Raw genomic sequence first — 15344 nt, forward strand, 5'->3', positions numbered from 1 at the left:
CTGCGCCTACTCCTACTCGTGGTGCCGCTTCGAGCCGGGCGCGCCAAAGACGCGTGGCCACCATGCAGTCCTGCGCGGCAAGGGGCGGAATGCTGTCGGCAGATCGGACTCGCTGATCTCGGACGACAAGTCGCTCTCCCGCTGCGAGCGGCCGCTGGTCGGCGGGGGTGCCTACTACGGCGTCGAGTTGGACTCGGACGATGCGGCGACCGACACGGTGCTGGCTGTGCCGGTTCGCGGCGCCGGCAAAGGCACATCCCGCCTCTCCTTCCTCACTGGCCTCGCGGGCGCTCCAGAGGCGACGCGGAGGAGGCTGCTGCTCGACCAGGCGGTGATCGGTGTAGCCGACGGAGGAGAGACGGCGGAGGCGATGCACGCCCTCCTCGCGGGTCTGCGCGAGCGCAAGGCGGTGGCGGTGTCGAGCTGTGGCGAGCTCTTTGAGAATGGCAGCACCTCTGCCATCCGGTGCATGTTTGTGCCAGCTCCCGAAGAGGACCTGCCGGATGACGTACCGCCCGCGAGCTGACGGTGGGGTTTTGTTGTAGAGACACCGTACGAAACAACACACAGACTCCAATACACAAGACCCCAATACTCAATCTCATGGAAGATGGACCGACAGAGGAGAGAGAGAAACTCAGTAACTCACTGACACGGTGACAGGGCGAGGCTGGGGAGAAAATCTAGCTGTGGACCGGATCGAGTGCCACATGCTCAAGGTATTTCTACATGCGAGGTTGCAGGTGAAGGAGGCGCAAAGGTGCGTCACCAAAAAGCGCACCACCCGACGTACAGCTGGCACAGGTTGGAGTTGGAGCGCGCCTCGGCGATGAGGCGCTCGACCTGCGTCGGCACGTTGAGCGGCTCCGGCGCGAAATCCTCGCCGACCAGCTTGTCGCGCACCCGCCGCAGCACAGCGCGCGCGCGCGCGTTGAGGGCGTCCTCGTCCTGGTTGCCGCCGCCGTCGTGCGCAATCGACTCGTGCATCATCGTCGCCACCTACAGCGGGTCCGAGAGGGCTCAGGGAAGGCTCCGCGAGCGTGATGGGCCCCTGCACCACGGCCGCCACCGAGACGACCGAGCGCGAGATTGGCTGGTGCGAGAGCGCCGGGTCGGACGACTCGAGCTCGATGGTGGCGATGCCTTCGCCGAGCCCGGACGATCTCGCACGCTCGCGATGCCTATGCCTCGGCCAACCTCGGGTGCTCGCCGGTACTCTCGGGCACCCGCTCGTGACGCAGCTGCTGCAGCGAGGTTGGTCATTTCGGGTCATCTCGGGTCATCTCAAGTCGTCTCGGGGCATCTAGGGTCATCTCACCGCTGCTGCAGCCGGTCTGAGGTGGTCGTCAGCACGACCGACCGGCGAAGCGAGCCCACGCGCATCACCGGCCCGCCGCTGCGGCGCGGCGCCTCTCCCTCCGCACCGCGCTCGCCACTGACGCCGACGCCGCCACCGCCGCCTCCGCCGCCTCCGACGCCGCAACCGCCGCCTCCGCCGCCTCCGCCGCCGCCGCCGCCTCCGCCTCCTCCTCCGCCGCCGCCGCCGCCGCCGCCGCCGCCGCCGCCGCCGCCGCCCGCCGCGCCTGCCCGCAGACCGACCGGAGACCGCCTCCGCTCGGGGCGGGCGGCGCCGCCGGCCGCAGAGCGCACCTCCGCACTCGCACTGGCTCGCGAGCCGAACGGCGACGTCGCACCGCCCGCGCGCGCTCCGAGCGGCGAGCGGCGCCGCTCGGTGGGTCGGCCCGCCTGTGTGGGAAAGCTCCGAGAGGATTCCGAGACGGTCCGGAGGAGGGCTTGCTGGTCGGGGGGTGGGTCCGCCTGCGGGGACGCGCCCCCCGAGGTCGGCGCCTCTTCGAGCGCCTCGTGCTGCACGGCCTGCGGGGGGCGCAGCCGGCGTGTCGATGGGCGGGCGAGATTACCGGAGATACCCAGAGGACCTGCCGGATGAGCAGCCGCCAGTTGATGAGCGGGTCGTGCACGAACGCCTGAGACACGCCGCCGACGTGTCGCGGACGTGCCGTGGGTGCGGCCTGGCTTTGCCGCGCGCGAGCGCCTCGAGCATCGCCATCACCGAGTCCTTGTTGCGGCGCAGCACGCCCATCGCGGCGATGCAGGTCGCGCGGAAGGTGCCTGTGGGGCATACCGCGGACGTGTCGAGGACGTGTCCCGCGCATGCCTCCGGACGCCGAGCAGAAGGTGCCCTCGACGCCCGACACCTCCATCGCGGCGACCAGCATTCGCGTGAGGCGGAACGGGATCTTCTCCGGGAACTTTTCGCGCTGGACAGCAACCTCAAAGCAGTCGCCAAAATCGATGTGCCTACTCGCAGCCGGCGGCGTGAGTAGGCGCCGTTCACGCACCTCGAAGCAGGCGCCAGAGTCGGCGTGCAGGATCTTGGAAGTGAGCCGGTCGAGCATCACGTTGGAGGGGTGCCGGTCGCCGAGCCCGAGGATGTAGCCAACCATGGACATGACGGCGAGTGAACGCGTGTAGTTTGTGCGGCGGAGCAGCCAGTCCTCGGCGTTGCTCGACGAGAGCCAGAGCACGCGCGCCACATCGTCGCCCGGCGTCTGCGCGAGGGCGTGCTCGAAGGCCTAGAGGCAGCAGGGGCGGAGCGATGAGCAGTGCGTGGCTCGCAGCTCGTGCGGGGCGCGTGATCGAAAGCCTCGAGCTTGTTCAGGAGGGGCAGCTGGTCGTAGTCCGGCGCGAGCTGAACCATCAGCCGGTGCTCGACGTTGAGCGGCATCGCCTTGCGGCCGTCGCGGTACGCCTTGATGAGCGCGTGCAGCGTGTCGCAGGCCGCCACCCACGAGATGAGCCCGGAGTTGGGCGAGAGCGGGACGACAGAGTACCGCTGGATGCCGAGGTCGAGGCGCGCGCCATCGTCGGTCGAGGCGAGGAGCGCGTTGACGAGGCCGAAGAGCTGCATGACGCGCTCGTCCTGCCGCAAGTCCTCGTGCCCCTTGAGCAGGAAGTCGTGCAGCGAGCCGTCGTCGCCGTACACGCTCAGCTTGCGCGGCCGCTGCTTGGAGCCGATCACAGACATCGACCGCGCGAACGAGCCGATCCGCACGACGGGCGCCGTCGCCTCGTACGTGCCCGGCACGGCGAGCTCGAGGTCTCTTGCCTGCAGCAGCCGCGGCGACGCGTGCGCCAGCTCGATGGACGTCATCCGGCCGATCTGCTTGGTCAGCCAGCCAAAGACCGTCGAGTACAGCTCCCACGCGGACTGCAGCTCCTGCCGCGAGCGGCCGCCGAGCCGGTACCGCTCGCAGTGCTCGTGCGCCGCGCGCAGCTCCGCGCCGTAGGTGCGCAGGAAGTCGTTCTCCTCCGTCGTCACCGGCCCGCGCGAGATTTGCGCGTGCAGCGGCGCGAGGGCGGCGAGCATCCCGTCGACGTCGGACGCCTGGAAGTAGAGGCGCGACGCCTCCTCGAGCGCCGCGTGCCAGACCTCGTGCCACAGGATCGAGCAGCGGATGAGCTCCGTCGAGACGAGCGCCGCCTGCTCGACGAGCGTGTCGTTGGCCTTGCGCACCTCGGTGAGCACGCGCAACGCGGCCGTGCGGCGCGGCAAGAGAAGCGACTTGGACGCGACGGTGAGCGGGTAGATGAGGCCCTGCGGGTGCGTGCGCGCAACCTCTGCGAGGAGGCGGTTGACAGAGCGCCTACGGGGATGTTCCGCGAGGGCTCCCGGAAGGCCCCCGAATCGCTCCTCGCGAGGAGGGCGGTGGACGGAACGCACCGCACGAACGGGTTGGGCGCGTGGATGCGCGCGATGATCTGCGGCGTGACGAGCAGCCACAAGTCGGCCGAGATGTCGTCGCAGCCCGCCTGCACCGCCGCCTCGACGTCGGCGCGGTGGCCGTGCGTGAACCAGAGCGTGAGCAACCGCAGCAGGTCCTGCAGCGCCGAACCATCTCGGGTGAGTGCGGTTGATCGCGGCTGATCTCGGCTGATCTCGTCCACGGCTCCTGCAGCGCCGCCTCGCGGCCGAGGGCGATCGAGCGGAAGAAGCCGCGCACCGCAGGCACCTACACGGCCGAACGGCACCCGAGATGCAGCCGAGGGACACAGCCGAGCTTCTGGCCGCGCGCCAAGGCCACCACGAACTCGGCCGCGTCGGACGGCGGCAGCTGCTGCACCGCCTCGAAACTCACCATCGCCCAGGCGTGCCACGCCTTGTAGCTGTGCGGCGAGGCATCTGTCGCGTTGCCGAGCGAGGCCAGCACCGTCGCCGCCCGCTCCACGCTGAACGGCTGGTCCTCGCCCACCGCGCGCTGCCAGCCGCCAAGCCGGCGCCACGCCTTTGCGGCGAAGGCGGTGCCGGCCGCCTCGTAGCGCGCAAAGGTCGCCAGCCGCGCGATGGCCTCTTCGCGCGACCCGTCGGCCCACATCTGCTTCAGGTAGCCGTACGTGCCCGCGTGCCGCTGGGCGCCGTCCACCGTCCCGCCGGCATACGCCCTGTCGCCACCCAAGCCGCCGCCCAGGCCGCCGCCCGTCCTCGAGAGACCGTCGATGGAGGGGGGGAGCCGCGGCGGGCCGGGGAGGGTGCCCACGGGGAGGGTGCCCGTGGGGAGGGTGCCGTCGGAGGAGGCGCGTAGGTAGGCGGGAGGGGAAGCTCGGCCGCTCCCGCAGGCGCCGGCGCCGCCCCCGCGGCTGGGGGGCGGCGAGGCGCTGTCTGCGTGCACGACGTGCGCCGACGCGGCGGCGGCGGCGGCGGCGGCGGCCGAGGACGTCATCTCGCCGGTGGAGCGCAGGAGGGCGGCGCCGCCCGCGAGGAAGGAGGCGGTCGTAGAGGGCGAGTGGTCGGGGCTGGTCGGCTGCGTCACCGAGGCGTGCGCCGCCTGGCGCGGCATCCGCTCCCAGTGGGCGTCCCAGTCCTCGCCGAGGATCTCGGAGAGGATCTTGTGCCCGAGGGCGCCGCGGCCCGACTTGCGGCACAAGTTTGAGAACTTGAGCCACGTCTGCGGGTCGCGCGCGGGCGGCGCGACGAGGGCGCGCACCGAGAGGATCTCCTGCCAGACGTCGGCCGAGCGCTCTGCCTGCAGAAGCCGCCCACGCCAGACCGAGAGGAGGAGCGGGAGGGGCATCGCCTCCGGGTCGGCCTTGTGGAGCAGGATCTCCTCGAGCTCTGCGAGCTGCTGCACTTGCACCGTCGCGCGGTAGGCGCGGTGGTACGACTCGCCGACCAGCGCCGTCAGCTCGGACTGCAGCAGCTGCTGCGCGGCGATAATGTGGGCGCGCGCCTCGCTGAGCCGCGCATCGTGCGTCGCCATGACCGCCTTGAAGAAGGCCGTCTCGACGGTGTCGGGCCGCATCGCCGCGACGTAGCGCGCCATGCTGCCCCACTGCTGCAGGTTCCACGCGCCGCCCGCGGCGAGCCGCGCCGCCTCCGCGCGCAGCTCGCCTGTTCCCACCTCAGCCGCTCAGGAGGGGTGGAGAGAGCCTGGTGCGGGGGTCAGCGTTGACTCGCCGCCGCTCACGTCGAGGGCCGGGTCCAGCCACGCCTCGGACGCAAGCTGGCAGAGTCTCCTCCACTCTCCGAGCGCGTGGAGGCAGCGCATCGAGCCGAGCCGCACGGCGATGCTGCCGCCGGCCGCGCCGCCCTCGGCCGACTGCGACATGCGGTCGTACGCCGCGAGGGCGTCCGACCAGCGGCCCAACTTCTCGTACCACGAGACGCGCGGCTCTACGCCGAGGTCGCGCGAGAAGGCGAGCACGCCCGCCGCCGCCTCGGGCAGCTGCAGCTGGTTGTTGATCGAGATGAGCGACTCGATGTCGGCGGCGGTCGCCGTCGCCTCCTCGGCCGCCGCCGCCGCCGCCGCCGAAGCGCCGCTCGCACCGGCGCCAACCGCGCCACCTCCACCGCCGCCGCCGCCGCCTCCGGCCGCCGCCGCCGTGCGCGGCCCCGGCGCGTGCGTCCACCCCATGTCGCGCCCGGGGGGCGCCTGCGTGACGGCGGCGTGCCGGAAGGCCGCGTGCGTGAACGACATCTCTCGGTAGTGCGCCGCCTTTGCGTAGGCCTGGCAGCGCTCGGCCAGCGACCCGAGCTTGCGGACGGGGATGGGGAGCGGCTGCAGGTGGAGCTCCATGAAATCGGCGAGGTTGAGCATCTTTTGCAGCACCGCGGGCGGCATGCTCTCGCGCTCGAGCGCCGCCTCGACCGCCGCGGCGAGCAAGCCGCACCCGTCCGGGGTCAGCTGCGACCAGCAGGAGAGGAAGGCGGCGTTGAGCAGCTCCTGCGCGAGCGGCGGGTATGCCTGCGCGGGCAGCAGGCACGCGCGAAGCGGCTGTGCCGGCGAGACGCGCAGCAGCTCGAGCGCCTATTTCAGGTTGATGGTAGTGAATCATCGCACCTATCAATGAAGAGTGGGGCGCGCAGCTGCTCGAGCGCCAGCCGGCGCAGCCACTCCGACCACTCGTCGCGCGTCGCACGCTCCGCCGCACCCGCCCACGCCGTCGCCAGCGCGGCCGCGTCCACCGCCGGCGCTGCGGTGGACGAGCCGCCGGCGCCGTCCTCGCAGCCAGCCTCTGCCCCGTCCAGGGCGGCGGTGGCGGCGGCGGCCGCCGCTGCCATCGTGCCGACGGACGGCGCGGCGGGCGGAAGGGCGAAAGAGCCGGCGTCGAGCGAGGCGGTCGGAGATGCGCCGAGCGCGGGCAGCGCGACCGCAGAGTCGGAGCGATCGACGAGCCGGTCCAACCGCCCCGCCGAGCCGCGCGTCAAGTCGAGGCGCGGCGGCGCGGCGGGCTCGAGGAGGGGCGAGTCGTCGTCGGGCGCGCTGCGCCTCGAGATGAGGGGGCTCGGCCGGCAGCTTGCTCCGAGCGCGCCGAGCCGGCCGACGGCGCGGTGGGGTCCGAGGCCGGGCGAGAGGGTGGCGCGCGGGGACGAGGCCGACGCCGCGGCGACGGCCGAGGCGAGGTTGGGCGAGAGCGAGAGCATCGAGTCGCCGAGCGAGTCGGAGAGGGAGTGCAGGCAGTGGAGCGCCGGCTGGCGCAGCTCGGCCGCGTCGTCGGCGGCGCCGAGCAGCGCGAGCATCACGTGCGCGGTGTGCGCCGCGTGCTCGCGCAGGGGGAGGCGCGCAAAGAGGAGGCGCAGCAGCTTGATCGCGCGCCGGCGCGGCCGCATCGGCGCGTCGCGCTGCTGCGCGAGCCACAGCAGCTCGCCGACGACGGGCGGCGCCGCGTCGCCGAGCGAGGTCGCCATCGCGCCGAGGGCGTGCAGCACGCGGAGGGTCGGCATGCGCGTGTCGCTCCGGTCGGTGCGCAGGATGGACAACATGCGCGGCAGCAGCGCCTCGAGGTGCGGGGTGAGCTCGGCGCGCAGCGCCTCGCACAGCGCCTCGACGAGGCAGATGCAGTGCGCCTGGATGGACGCGTGCGGGCCGGGCAGGTGCGCCAGCACGAGCTCGAGCAGCGGGGGCACGTACGGCCGGCTGAGCAAACCGAGGGCGGGGACGAGGGCGCCGAGCTCGCGGACCACCGCCTCGACGAGCAGCGGGTCGGGCCCCGAGGCGGCGGCGAGGAGGAGCGGCATCACGTCCGGCAGGAGCGGCGTGGCGCGCGTGCCGAGCTCGGAGAGCACCGTCACGATGGGAGGCACGGTGGCGCGGTGCTGCGCGACGAGCGACGGCTCGCGCAGCACGCGGGTGAGGGCGGCGAGGGCGACGGCAGGGTAGTAGAGCGGCGAGGCGGCGCCGCCAGCCGCACCGCCCAGGCCGAGCGGCGCGTCCGAGGTCGAGAGGCCGCCCGCCATGCCTGGCGGAGAGGGGCCGCCCGCCGAGAGAGGGGGGGGCTCCGTCGCGGAGAGTGGGCCGGCGGCGGCGGGAGGGGCGCTGTGCGGCCCCCAGTGCGGCCCCCGCCCGTGCCTCAGCCGCAAGTGGCTCGCGGGCGCGATGGCTCCGATGATGCCGATCGCGCGCACGAGCTCGAGCCGAGCGTCGCGCGCCTATGGACGTGTCTCGGACATGTCGTGGAGGTGTCTTTGACGTTCCGAACGCCGAGCGTCGAGCGCCTCGGCGTGGAGGAGCGTCCCGAGCAGAGTGTGCAGGAGCTGCGAGCGCTGCGAGAGGGAGCCGGCGTGGCCCTGCATGCCCTTTGGCGGCGGCGCCGTGTAGCGCAGCAACCGCCACGTGGCGCGGAGCGCCGCGTGCCGCTTCTCGCTCGACGACTGGTCCTACGGGAAAAGTCTCGGACACGTCTCGGACGTGTCATGGGCGTGGCGAGGAGGCTTCTCGCCCGACGGCAGGTCCTGCAGCAGCGAATGCAGCGCGGGCAGGAGCCGCGGGACGTACGGCGTCAGGGCGGCGCCTGCCAGCTCGGCCAGACCCGCGAGCTCGCCGAGGGCGGCGAGGGCGGCGGTGGCGACGCCCGCGTCGGCCTCTCCGAGTAGCGGCGTGAGGGCGAGCACGATGGGCGTCGCGTGCGAGCCGAGCAGCTGCGGCCGCGCCTGCGGGACACGTCGTGTGGTGGACGCGTGTCGTGCCGGGGCGGCGAGCGGTACAGGCCGCGAGCGGTACAGGCCGCGCCTCGCTGAGCCGCGAGAGGAGCCTCGCCGCCTGCTGCCGCGCCGCGGGCGAGTGCGCGTGCGTCATCTGCGTCAGGAGCGAGAGGAGGAAAGTGCGCAGCGCTGGCACGACCTCGCCCGGGTTGCGCTCCGCGAGCCGGCCGAGCACGGCCAGCGCGGCCGAGCAGAGCGCGTAGTCGCCCATCTCGAGGTAGGGCAGCAGCAGCTCGACCAGCCGCGGCTGCTGCAGGTGCACGTCGAGTGGCGGCGAGAGGGCCTGCAGCGTCGCCAGCCGCGCGCCGCGCGCCGGCTCGAGCGCCGCGAGGACCAGCACCTTCTCGAGCAGCTCGACGCGCTCACACACCGACGGGAGCGCGCCCTGGCCGGCGAGGCCTTGCCCGAGCGGCGCGTCGTCCGACGGCTCGCGCGCGCCGTGGTAAAGGAGGCGGCCGCACGCCGCACCTCCGCCCGCCCTCTCGCCGCAGCCGCCGAGCACGACGAGCCGCAACGACGGCAGAGGGGGGCCGCCCTCGCAGTCGGCGGGCGGCCAGCAGCGGACGGAGCCGTCGGCGGCGGCGCAGCTCGGCGCGGCGGCGGAGGCGGCGAGGGCAGGCCGAGGCAGGAAGGTGCGGACGGGCGGAGGAGGGGAGGGCCGGCCGATCGCCGTCGCCGCTCGCGTCTCCGCCTCGGCAGCGAGGGCGGCGAGGACGGTGCAAGCCCCGACGGCCGCGGCGGTGCGAACCTCGACCGCGCTGTCGTCGAGGCACCTGCACGGATGGGTCGGAGCAGGGTCGGCGCGGGCTCCTGCTACAGCGCCGCCCACGCCGCGGCCGCCGCACTCGCGCATGGCGGCGAGCATGAAACGGGGCAGGGTGGAGGGCAGCAGGCGCGACGCGACGGGCATGTCGCTCAGGCAGCGCAGCGCGAGCGAGAGCTGCGCGACCCGCTCGGCCCGCTCCTGTTGACAGAGGGAGGCGTGAAGAGGCGCCGCTCCCCCCCTCCTCCCCCGCCGCCCGCTCCGCCGCTCCTCCTCCGCCTCGCACGAGCCGGCGCCGGACGAGAGGAGCGGCGCTGCGCCGTCGGTGGATCGAACCACCTGCGCGCAGCGGCGCGCAGTGAGGAGACGCTGTTCACTCCTCCGCAGCGTTGAGCGAACGAGCTCACCCCCGCGCGCAGCGGAGGGGCGACGGCGGGCGACGCGGCGGGCGGCAGCAGGTTCACCAGCGAGAGGGCGCCTCCCTCGGTGCGTCCGCCTCCGGGCGACACGTCTGCGGCACGTCCATGACACGCACCGTGGGCGGGCTCGGAGGGCTCCCCTCCCCCGCACACGGCGCCCCGCCCGCCCCACCCGCCACCCTCCGCGCCGCCGGCCTCGCCCCTGCCCGCCTCGCCCCTGCCCGCCTCGCCCTTGCTCCCGTCGCCTCTCAGGGCCCGCGTGCCGCGCGCCGGCTGCTGCTGCTGCTGCTGCGTGCACCGCTCCTCCCAGACGTCGAACGGCTCGCGCACCAGCGCGAGAGAGACGGCGTCGAGCAGGCGGGAACGGACCTGCCGCTCGAGCGGCGGCACGTGCCTCGCGATAGCGGCGAGGCAGGCGAGCAGCGCGCCGGAGAGCGGCAGCGCGCAGAGCCGCTCAACCAGCTCGCCCGACGCATCGCCCACCGCGCCGCCGCACGCCTCGCACACGCTGCCGATGCACCACAGCGCAGCCTAGTGAGTGGTCGATGGCTCATGAGTCCAGTACTCAAGCAGCGGCCGTTGCACCAGCGGCACGAGCCTCGTGCGCGCTGCCGCAGCCGCCGCCACCAAAGGCGCCGCTCTGCAAGCTACCCAGCCCGCCGCCGCCATCGAGGCCCTCTCCCGCGTACCCACCCTCGCCGCCGCCCTCGCCGCCCCAGCTGCGCCCCCTCACCGCCGCCGGCGAGCCCTCGCCCCTCCAGCCCTCCCCCCTCCAGCCGTCGCCCCTGCCGCCCCTGCCGTCCATGCCGCCGCGCTGCCTGCGGCCCCGCGCCGGCGGCGGCGGCGGCGCAAACCCCCTTGTGAAGTTTGCCCACGCGTCTCCGATCGCCTTGAAGACCGCCTCGTGCGGCGGCAGTGGCCGCGCGGCGGCGGCGGCGGCCGCCGCCCTGGCTTGGGCCCTGGCTTGGAACCCGTTTCGGTGCCCGCCGCGCGCGCCACCGCCTCCGCCGCCTCGCTCGCTGTCGATCTCGGCGCGCGCGATCGAGATTGCGCCGGCGGCGTAGGGGAGGAAGGCGGAGCGGGTGGCGAGGGCGAGGGCACCGAGGGCGAGCAGGCAGGCCGTGCGCGCCTGCGGGGCGGGAGAACCTTCTCGGAACCTTCTCGGAACCTTCTCGGAGCAGGCAAGCCGCGCGCGCCGTCGACGCGTGGCTGGCGGCGCGGGCGAGGAGGTGGGAGGCGACGAGGGGTAGGAGCTGCTCGGCGAGAGGGGGGGGCGCCACTGCGACCAGCCGAGGCAGCGCGGCGAGCAGCGCGACCTGGTCACGGCGCGCGCTGTGAAGAGGCGTGTGCTCATGTGTGAAGAGGCTTGTTGCATGTCTGACTGTCACTGTGCTATTTCGGGGCCCGGGGTTGTGCGTTTATGTGAAGAGGCTTTGTCCGCCGCGGGCGGGGCAGCGCGGCGAGCCTCACCCGCAAGTGCGGCGGCGACTCGTCCCGCAGCCGCCAGACGAGCCGGAAGGCGCGCTCCACCTGACGGGCGGTGTGCGCAGCCTCAGCTGGTCCGCTCAGCTGGTGCGCGTCTCTCACCAGGCTGGCGGGCGGGCGGGCGGGCGGGCGAGCGGGCGGGCGGGCGGGCGGGCGAGCTCCTCCGTAGCGGAGAGGACCTCGGCGAAGGCAGCCCGGTGCTCGGCGGAGCGGGGCAGCGATGCGCACTGCGGCATCGGCGGCGGCAGCGAGGCGGAGGAGGGGTGCGTGCTCACGGCGTCGGCGGCGCCGAGGGTTTGGTGCGGCGCGGCGTCGGCGGCGGAGGGCGGGAGGAGGGCGGGGGAGAGGAGGGCGGGCGAGAGGATTGAGGCGGCGGAGGACGCGGAGGCGGAGCGGCGCCAGGCGGGGAGTTGGAAGGTCGGCTCGAGGAGGGGAGGGTCGAGCAGGGGCGGGGAGGGGGGGTGGAGCGGGCCGAGGGCGAGCGAGAGGAGCTCGCCGCTCAGCAGCTCACTCAGCGCGCAGAGGCAGCCGTGCGCCTCGTCGAGCCCGCTGCTGCCGCCGCCCTCCTCGATCGGCCGAGGGGCGGAGGAGGAGGCGGAGGAGGAGGGCGAGTCGGCGGCGGCGGCCTCGGGGTGGTAGCTTTGGATCCCCGCGAGGGAGCGGCTGAGGGCAGCCTCGTACCAGGCGCCGAGCCCGCCTAGCGGTGCGGTGGACGTGTCGTGGAGTTGTCCTCGACGTGGCCTCGCGGCGCCGCGCCGCTACCTTCGCGCTGCGAGACGATGGCGAGGCAGGAGCGGAGCATGCCGATGGCTGCGATGCGCGTCTCGGAGAGCGGGTCCTGCAGAGGGAGAGAGGCGCTGGTCAAGAGAGGGTGCCCGCCACTGACCCGTAGGCAGAGGGCGGCTCCTGCAGCGCGACCCAGACGGCCGCAGTCACCTGTCGTGGGGAGACATTCCGAGAGGGTTCGGAGAAGGTTCGGAGAAGGTTCGGGGAAGTTTCCGAGTGCCGGGGCTGCTCTGGCCTCCGGCCCGGCGCCGTCGCCGCGGAGCAGAATCTCGGAGGTGTCTAGGGAGTGTCTAGGAGGAGTCTGGGAGGTGTTTGGCAGGCGTCTGGGAAGTGTCCAGGAAGTGTCGCCTCGTGCAGCCGCGCCGCCACCGCCGAGGCGGCCTGCGGCCCGCTCCGCATGGCGAGCTCGGTGACAATCAGGCAGGAGGAGAGGCGGCGGTGCGAGCGGCTCGCCGCCGCAGGCGTCTCTGCGTGCAGCCACTCGAGAGCTCGCGACAGCTCTGCGTCGGTCGCGTCAGTCGCAGCGGCGCCCGCCGAGCGCAGGGCGTGGCCGAGGGTGCGGACAGCGAGCGCGATCTCGTCGGGCGCCTAGAGTGGGCCGTGGGGCTGGGTGCGGCAGACCGATCGACGGTGCGCCTTTCTCGCCGTGCCGCTCGCCGTGGATCGCTCGAGCACTGCCCGTAGCAGCCGGCAGAAGCGAGCGGCTCCGGTGCCGACGCGAGACCACTCGTTGACATCGACCAGCTCGTTGACTAGCGCAAGCCCGCCGTGGCGCCGCGCCGGGTCGTTTGAGCCCAGCGCCTCGGAAAGCCTCCGCAGGATTTCGAGCGCCGAGCCGGCTCGCTCGAACATCGTTCGAACACGCCGCGCTGCACCCTGGCGGACCGACGCGCTGCGATGTCCGAGCTGCTGCAGCGAGACGTCGAGGTCACGCGCGGCTGAGACGACCATGGCCAGCGCCGCCGCGAGCGAGCGGACGGCCGGCGCCGCCGCGCGAGCGAGCGGGGCTCTGCTGCCACCGCCCGGCGGGGTCGCGAGAAAGAGAATCACTTTGGCACTCTGCGCAAATGGCGCAGGAAAAAGAGGGGTCGAAGCTCGGACACGCGAGACACAGTCAGGCCGCTCACCTCGTCTCTCTCGTACGTCGCCTTGTCAAGCCCTCGCCTGCCGATGTATTGTTGTATGATAGTAATAGAGCAGTTTGGTCGGAGGGCGCCCGGGTCGCCCCGGAGCGGCCCCGCGCGGGGAGGTGGGTGGAGGGCGGGCGCCACGCCGTCGGGCAGGCCGCGCGGGGACGCAGCCGGGGCCAGCGCGCGGCGCTAAACCTGTGTCACCCGAAATCCATAGTGTCACTCCAGATCCATAAAATGTCGCATTTGCAGCGCATTTTGTTGCAAACAAGTGTGCAAATGGTTGTTTTGACCAGTACTCACCTGCCCCTGCAGAGCATGCGCATGCTAGCTCTCGTACATGCACTCTCTCTTCCGTCCGCACCCGCACGGTACCCCTTACGGAGCCCACCATGCCGCTCGCACCTGGCTCGCACCCACCCACTATGCGTGTCATGCCAGCAGTGCTATGAGCTAATCACTTGGGGACGCCCATGAAGCCCAAGAACCTGGCCTGACTCTCCCGCTCACTCTGCTCGCGTGCGCGCGAAGCGTTGAGCTCGGCCAGCATCATGCCCTGCGCAAAGGTTGGGGAGAACATGCTCCCGCCCGGCTGTGCAAACACGGAGGGGGCCGTCTCTGCATCGCGAGTGCGATAGAGCGGCGCCGCCGGTGCCGGCTTGGCCCTCTTGCGGCGCTGAGCCCAAACCATACCGAGCCCTTCTCGATGTCCGCCGCGCAGCCCACCACGTCGTCATCCCTCCATGACACGGAATGGCCGCTCGCCTTTATGCCACAGGCTGCGCCGCGCCCCGTCGGCCGCCCAGCTCAGTGCGTCGTCGCCGACACCATTGTCACCGTCGGGCGCGAAGCCCGGCGTTGCCCACCCGATTTGCGGGTACTTGCCCACTCGCTTCAATGTGATCTCGTAGAAGATCTGCCCGTGCTTGGCCAGCGCGCCGGGCAGCCCGACGGTGCAGAAGGAGATTGTGCTGCACGCGGCGCCACGGGTCAGAGCGAGACGCGCGGCAACCACCGCCGCCCCGTGCGCCGCGAGCGCCTCCACCGGCAGCTTGCCCAGCACCGCCACCGCCGCCTTGCGCACGTCCCTCATCCGGATGCTCGAGCTTCGCCGCCACCGCCGCCCCGTGCGCCGCGAGCGCCTCCGCCGGCAGCTTGCCCAGCGTCTCCACCGCCGCCCGGCGTACGTACTCATTCGCGTCCTCGAGCCTCGCCGCCACCGCCGCCCCGTGCGCCGCGAGCGCCTCCGCCGGCAGCTTGCCCAGCGTCTGCACCGCCGCCTTGCGCACCTTCCCATCCGTGTGCTCGAGCTCGCCCACGCACTTCAGCATCTTGGCCGGGTAGTGCGCGGGATTGAGGCCGAGCGCTCGAAGCGCCTCCCCTCGCTCCCCTTCCCCTGCAGCGTCCACACGCGCCAACGCACCCTCGCGCACGTCGGCGTCGGCGTGCGACACCAGCGTTATCGCCCTCGCCAGCACCTCTGCCACCGGGTGTGTTCGATTGTAAAAAATCGGCCATAGGACGCCCAGGGGCCGCCCCTGGCCGCCCGCGCGCACAAAAAAATACTCGCCGCCCCGAACGCCCCCAGAAAACAACTTCCTAGCCCCACAAGCGTCACGAGTTTACGAGAGTACTCAAAATAAATTCCCGGAGTGCCCGGCCGCGCCGGCGGGGTTAGGGTTAGGGTTAGGGTTAGTTCCGTTTGTTGGTTTGCTTGCTCTGTTCACAGCAGTACCCTAACTGTCTTCTCCTTGTACATCTATGCTGGGGAGGTTCCCTCCCCACAAGGAGAAGCGACTAGCGTTTTGGCCCCCCAAAACCCCCCCCTAGGACCAGGTTTCGGGACCTGAAAGTGAAGTCCTGGCGAGTTATGCTCAAAAAACATCCATTTTTGGCCGTTTTTGGCCAAAAATGGGCCTTGAACTGGCAGCCACTCCCCACTAGAGCAGAATTCTGACCATCTGAGCTATGCTAGGGCAAAACCTGACCATCTGAGCTATTCAGGCCCAATATGGGCTGTGGTCATGGAAGTGCCATATGCTCAAAAAACATCCTTTTTTGGCCGTTTTTGGCCAAAAATGGGCCTTCTTGGCCAGAGCTTGGCCAGCCTTGGCCAGAGCTTGGCCAGCCTTGGCCAGAGAGTGGCCAGCCCTGGCCAGAGCTTGGCCAGCCTTGGCCAGCCTTGGCCAGAGCTTGGCCAGCCTTGGCCAGAGCTTGGCCAGCCTTGGCCAGAGCTTGGGCAGCCTTGGCCAGAGAGTGGCCAG

General features: G+C 72.1%; 1 protein-coding gene across 1 annotated transcript; it reads right to left on the bottom strand.

Moving 5' to 3' along the window:
* Window positions 1–765: 765 nt before the first annotated feature.
* Window positions 766–14411, bottom strand: TOR1 (putative target of rapamycin protein; the record flags this gene model as incomplete). The annotated part of the gene is made up of 29 exons (XM_005781806.1): window positions 766–999; window positions 1058–1181; window positions 1319–1583; window positions 1695–1875; window positions 1938–1985; window positions 2015–2130; window positions 2162–2594; window positions 2717–3665; window positions 3743–3831; window positions 3915–4031; window positions 4104–5417; window positions 5484–6323; window positions 6482–7755; window positions 7987–8173; window positions 8288–8446; window positions 8517–9270; window positions 9343–9461; window positions 9597–9599; window positions 9668–9756; window positions 9796–10210; window positions 10413–10580; window positions 10837–10995; window positions 11150–11209; window positions 11344–11861; window positions 11927–12002; window positions 12320–12538; window positions 12572–12962; window positions 13947–14155; window positions 14199–14411. 29 exons carry the CDS (start codon window positions 14409–14411, stop codon window positions 766–768), a joined length of 9723 nt encoding a protein of 3240 aa, XP_005781863.1.
* Between the last annotated feature and the right edge of the window lie 933 nt (window positions 14412–15344).

Source organism: Emiliania huxleyi (assembly GCF_000372725.1).
Source record: "Emiliania huxleyi CCMP1516 chromosome Unknown EMIHUscaffold_20, whole genome shotgun sequence".
Taxonomy (NCBI): domain Eukaryota; phylum Haptophyta; order Isochrysidales; family Noelaerhabdaceae; genus Emiliania; species Emiliania huxleyi.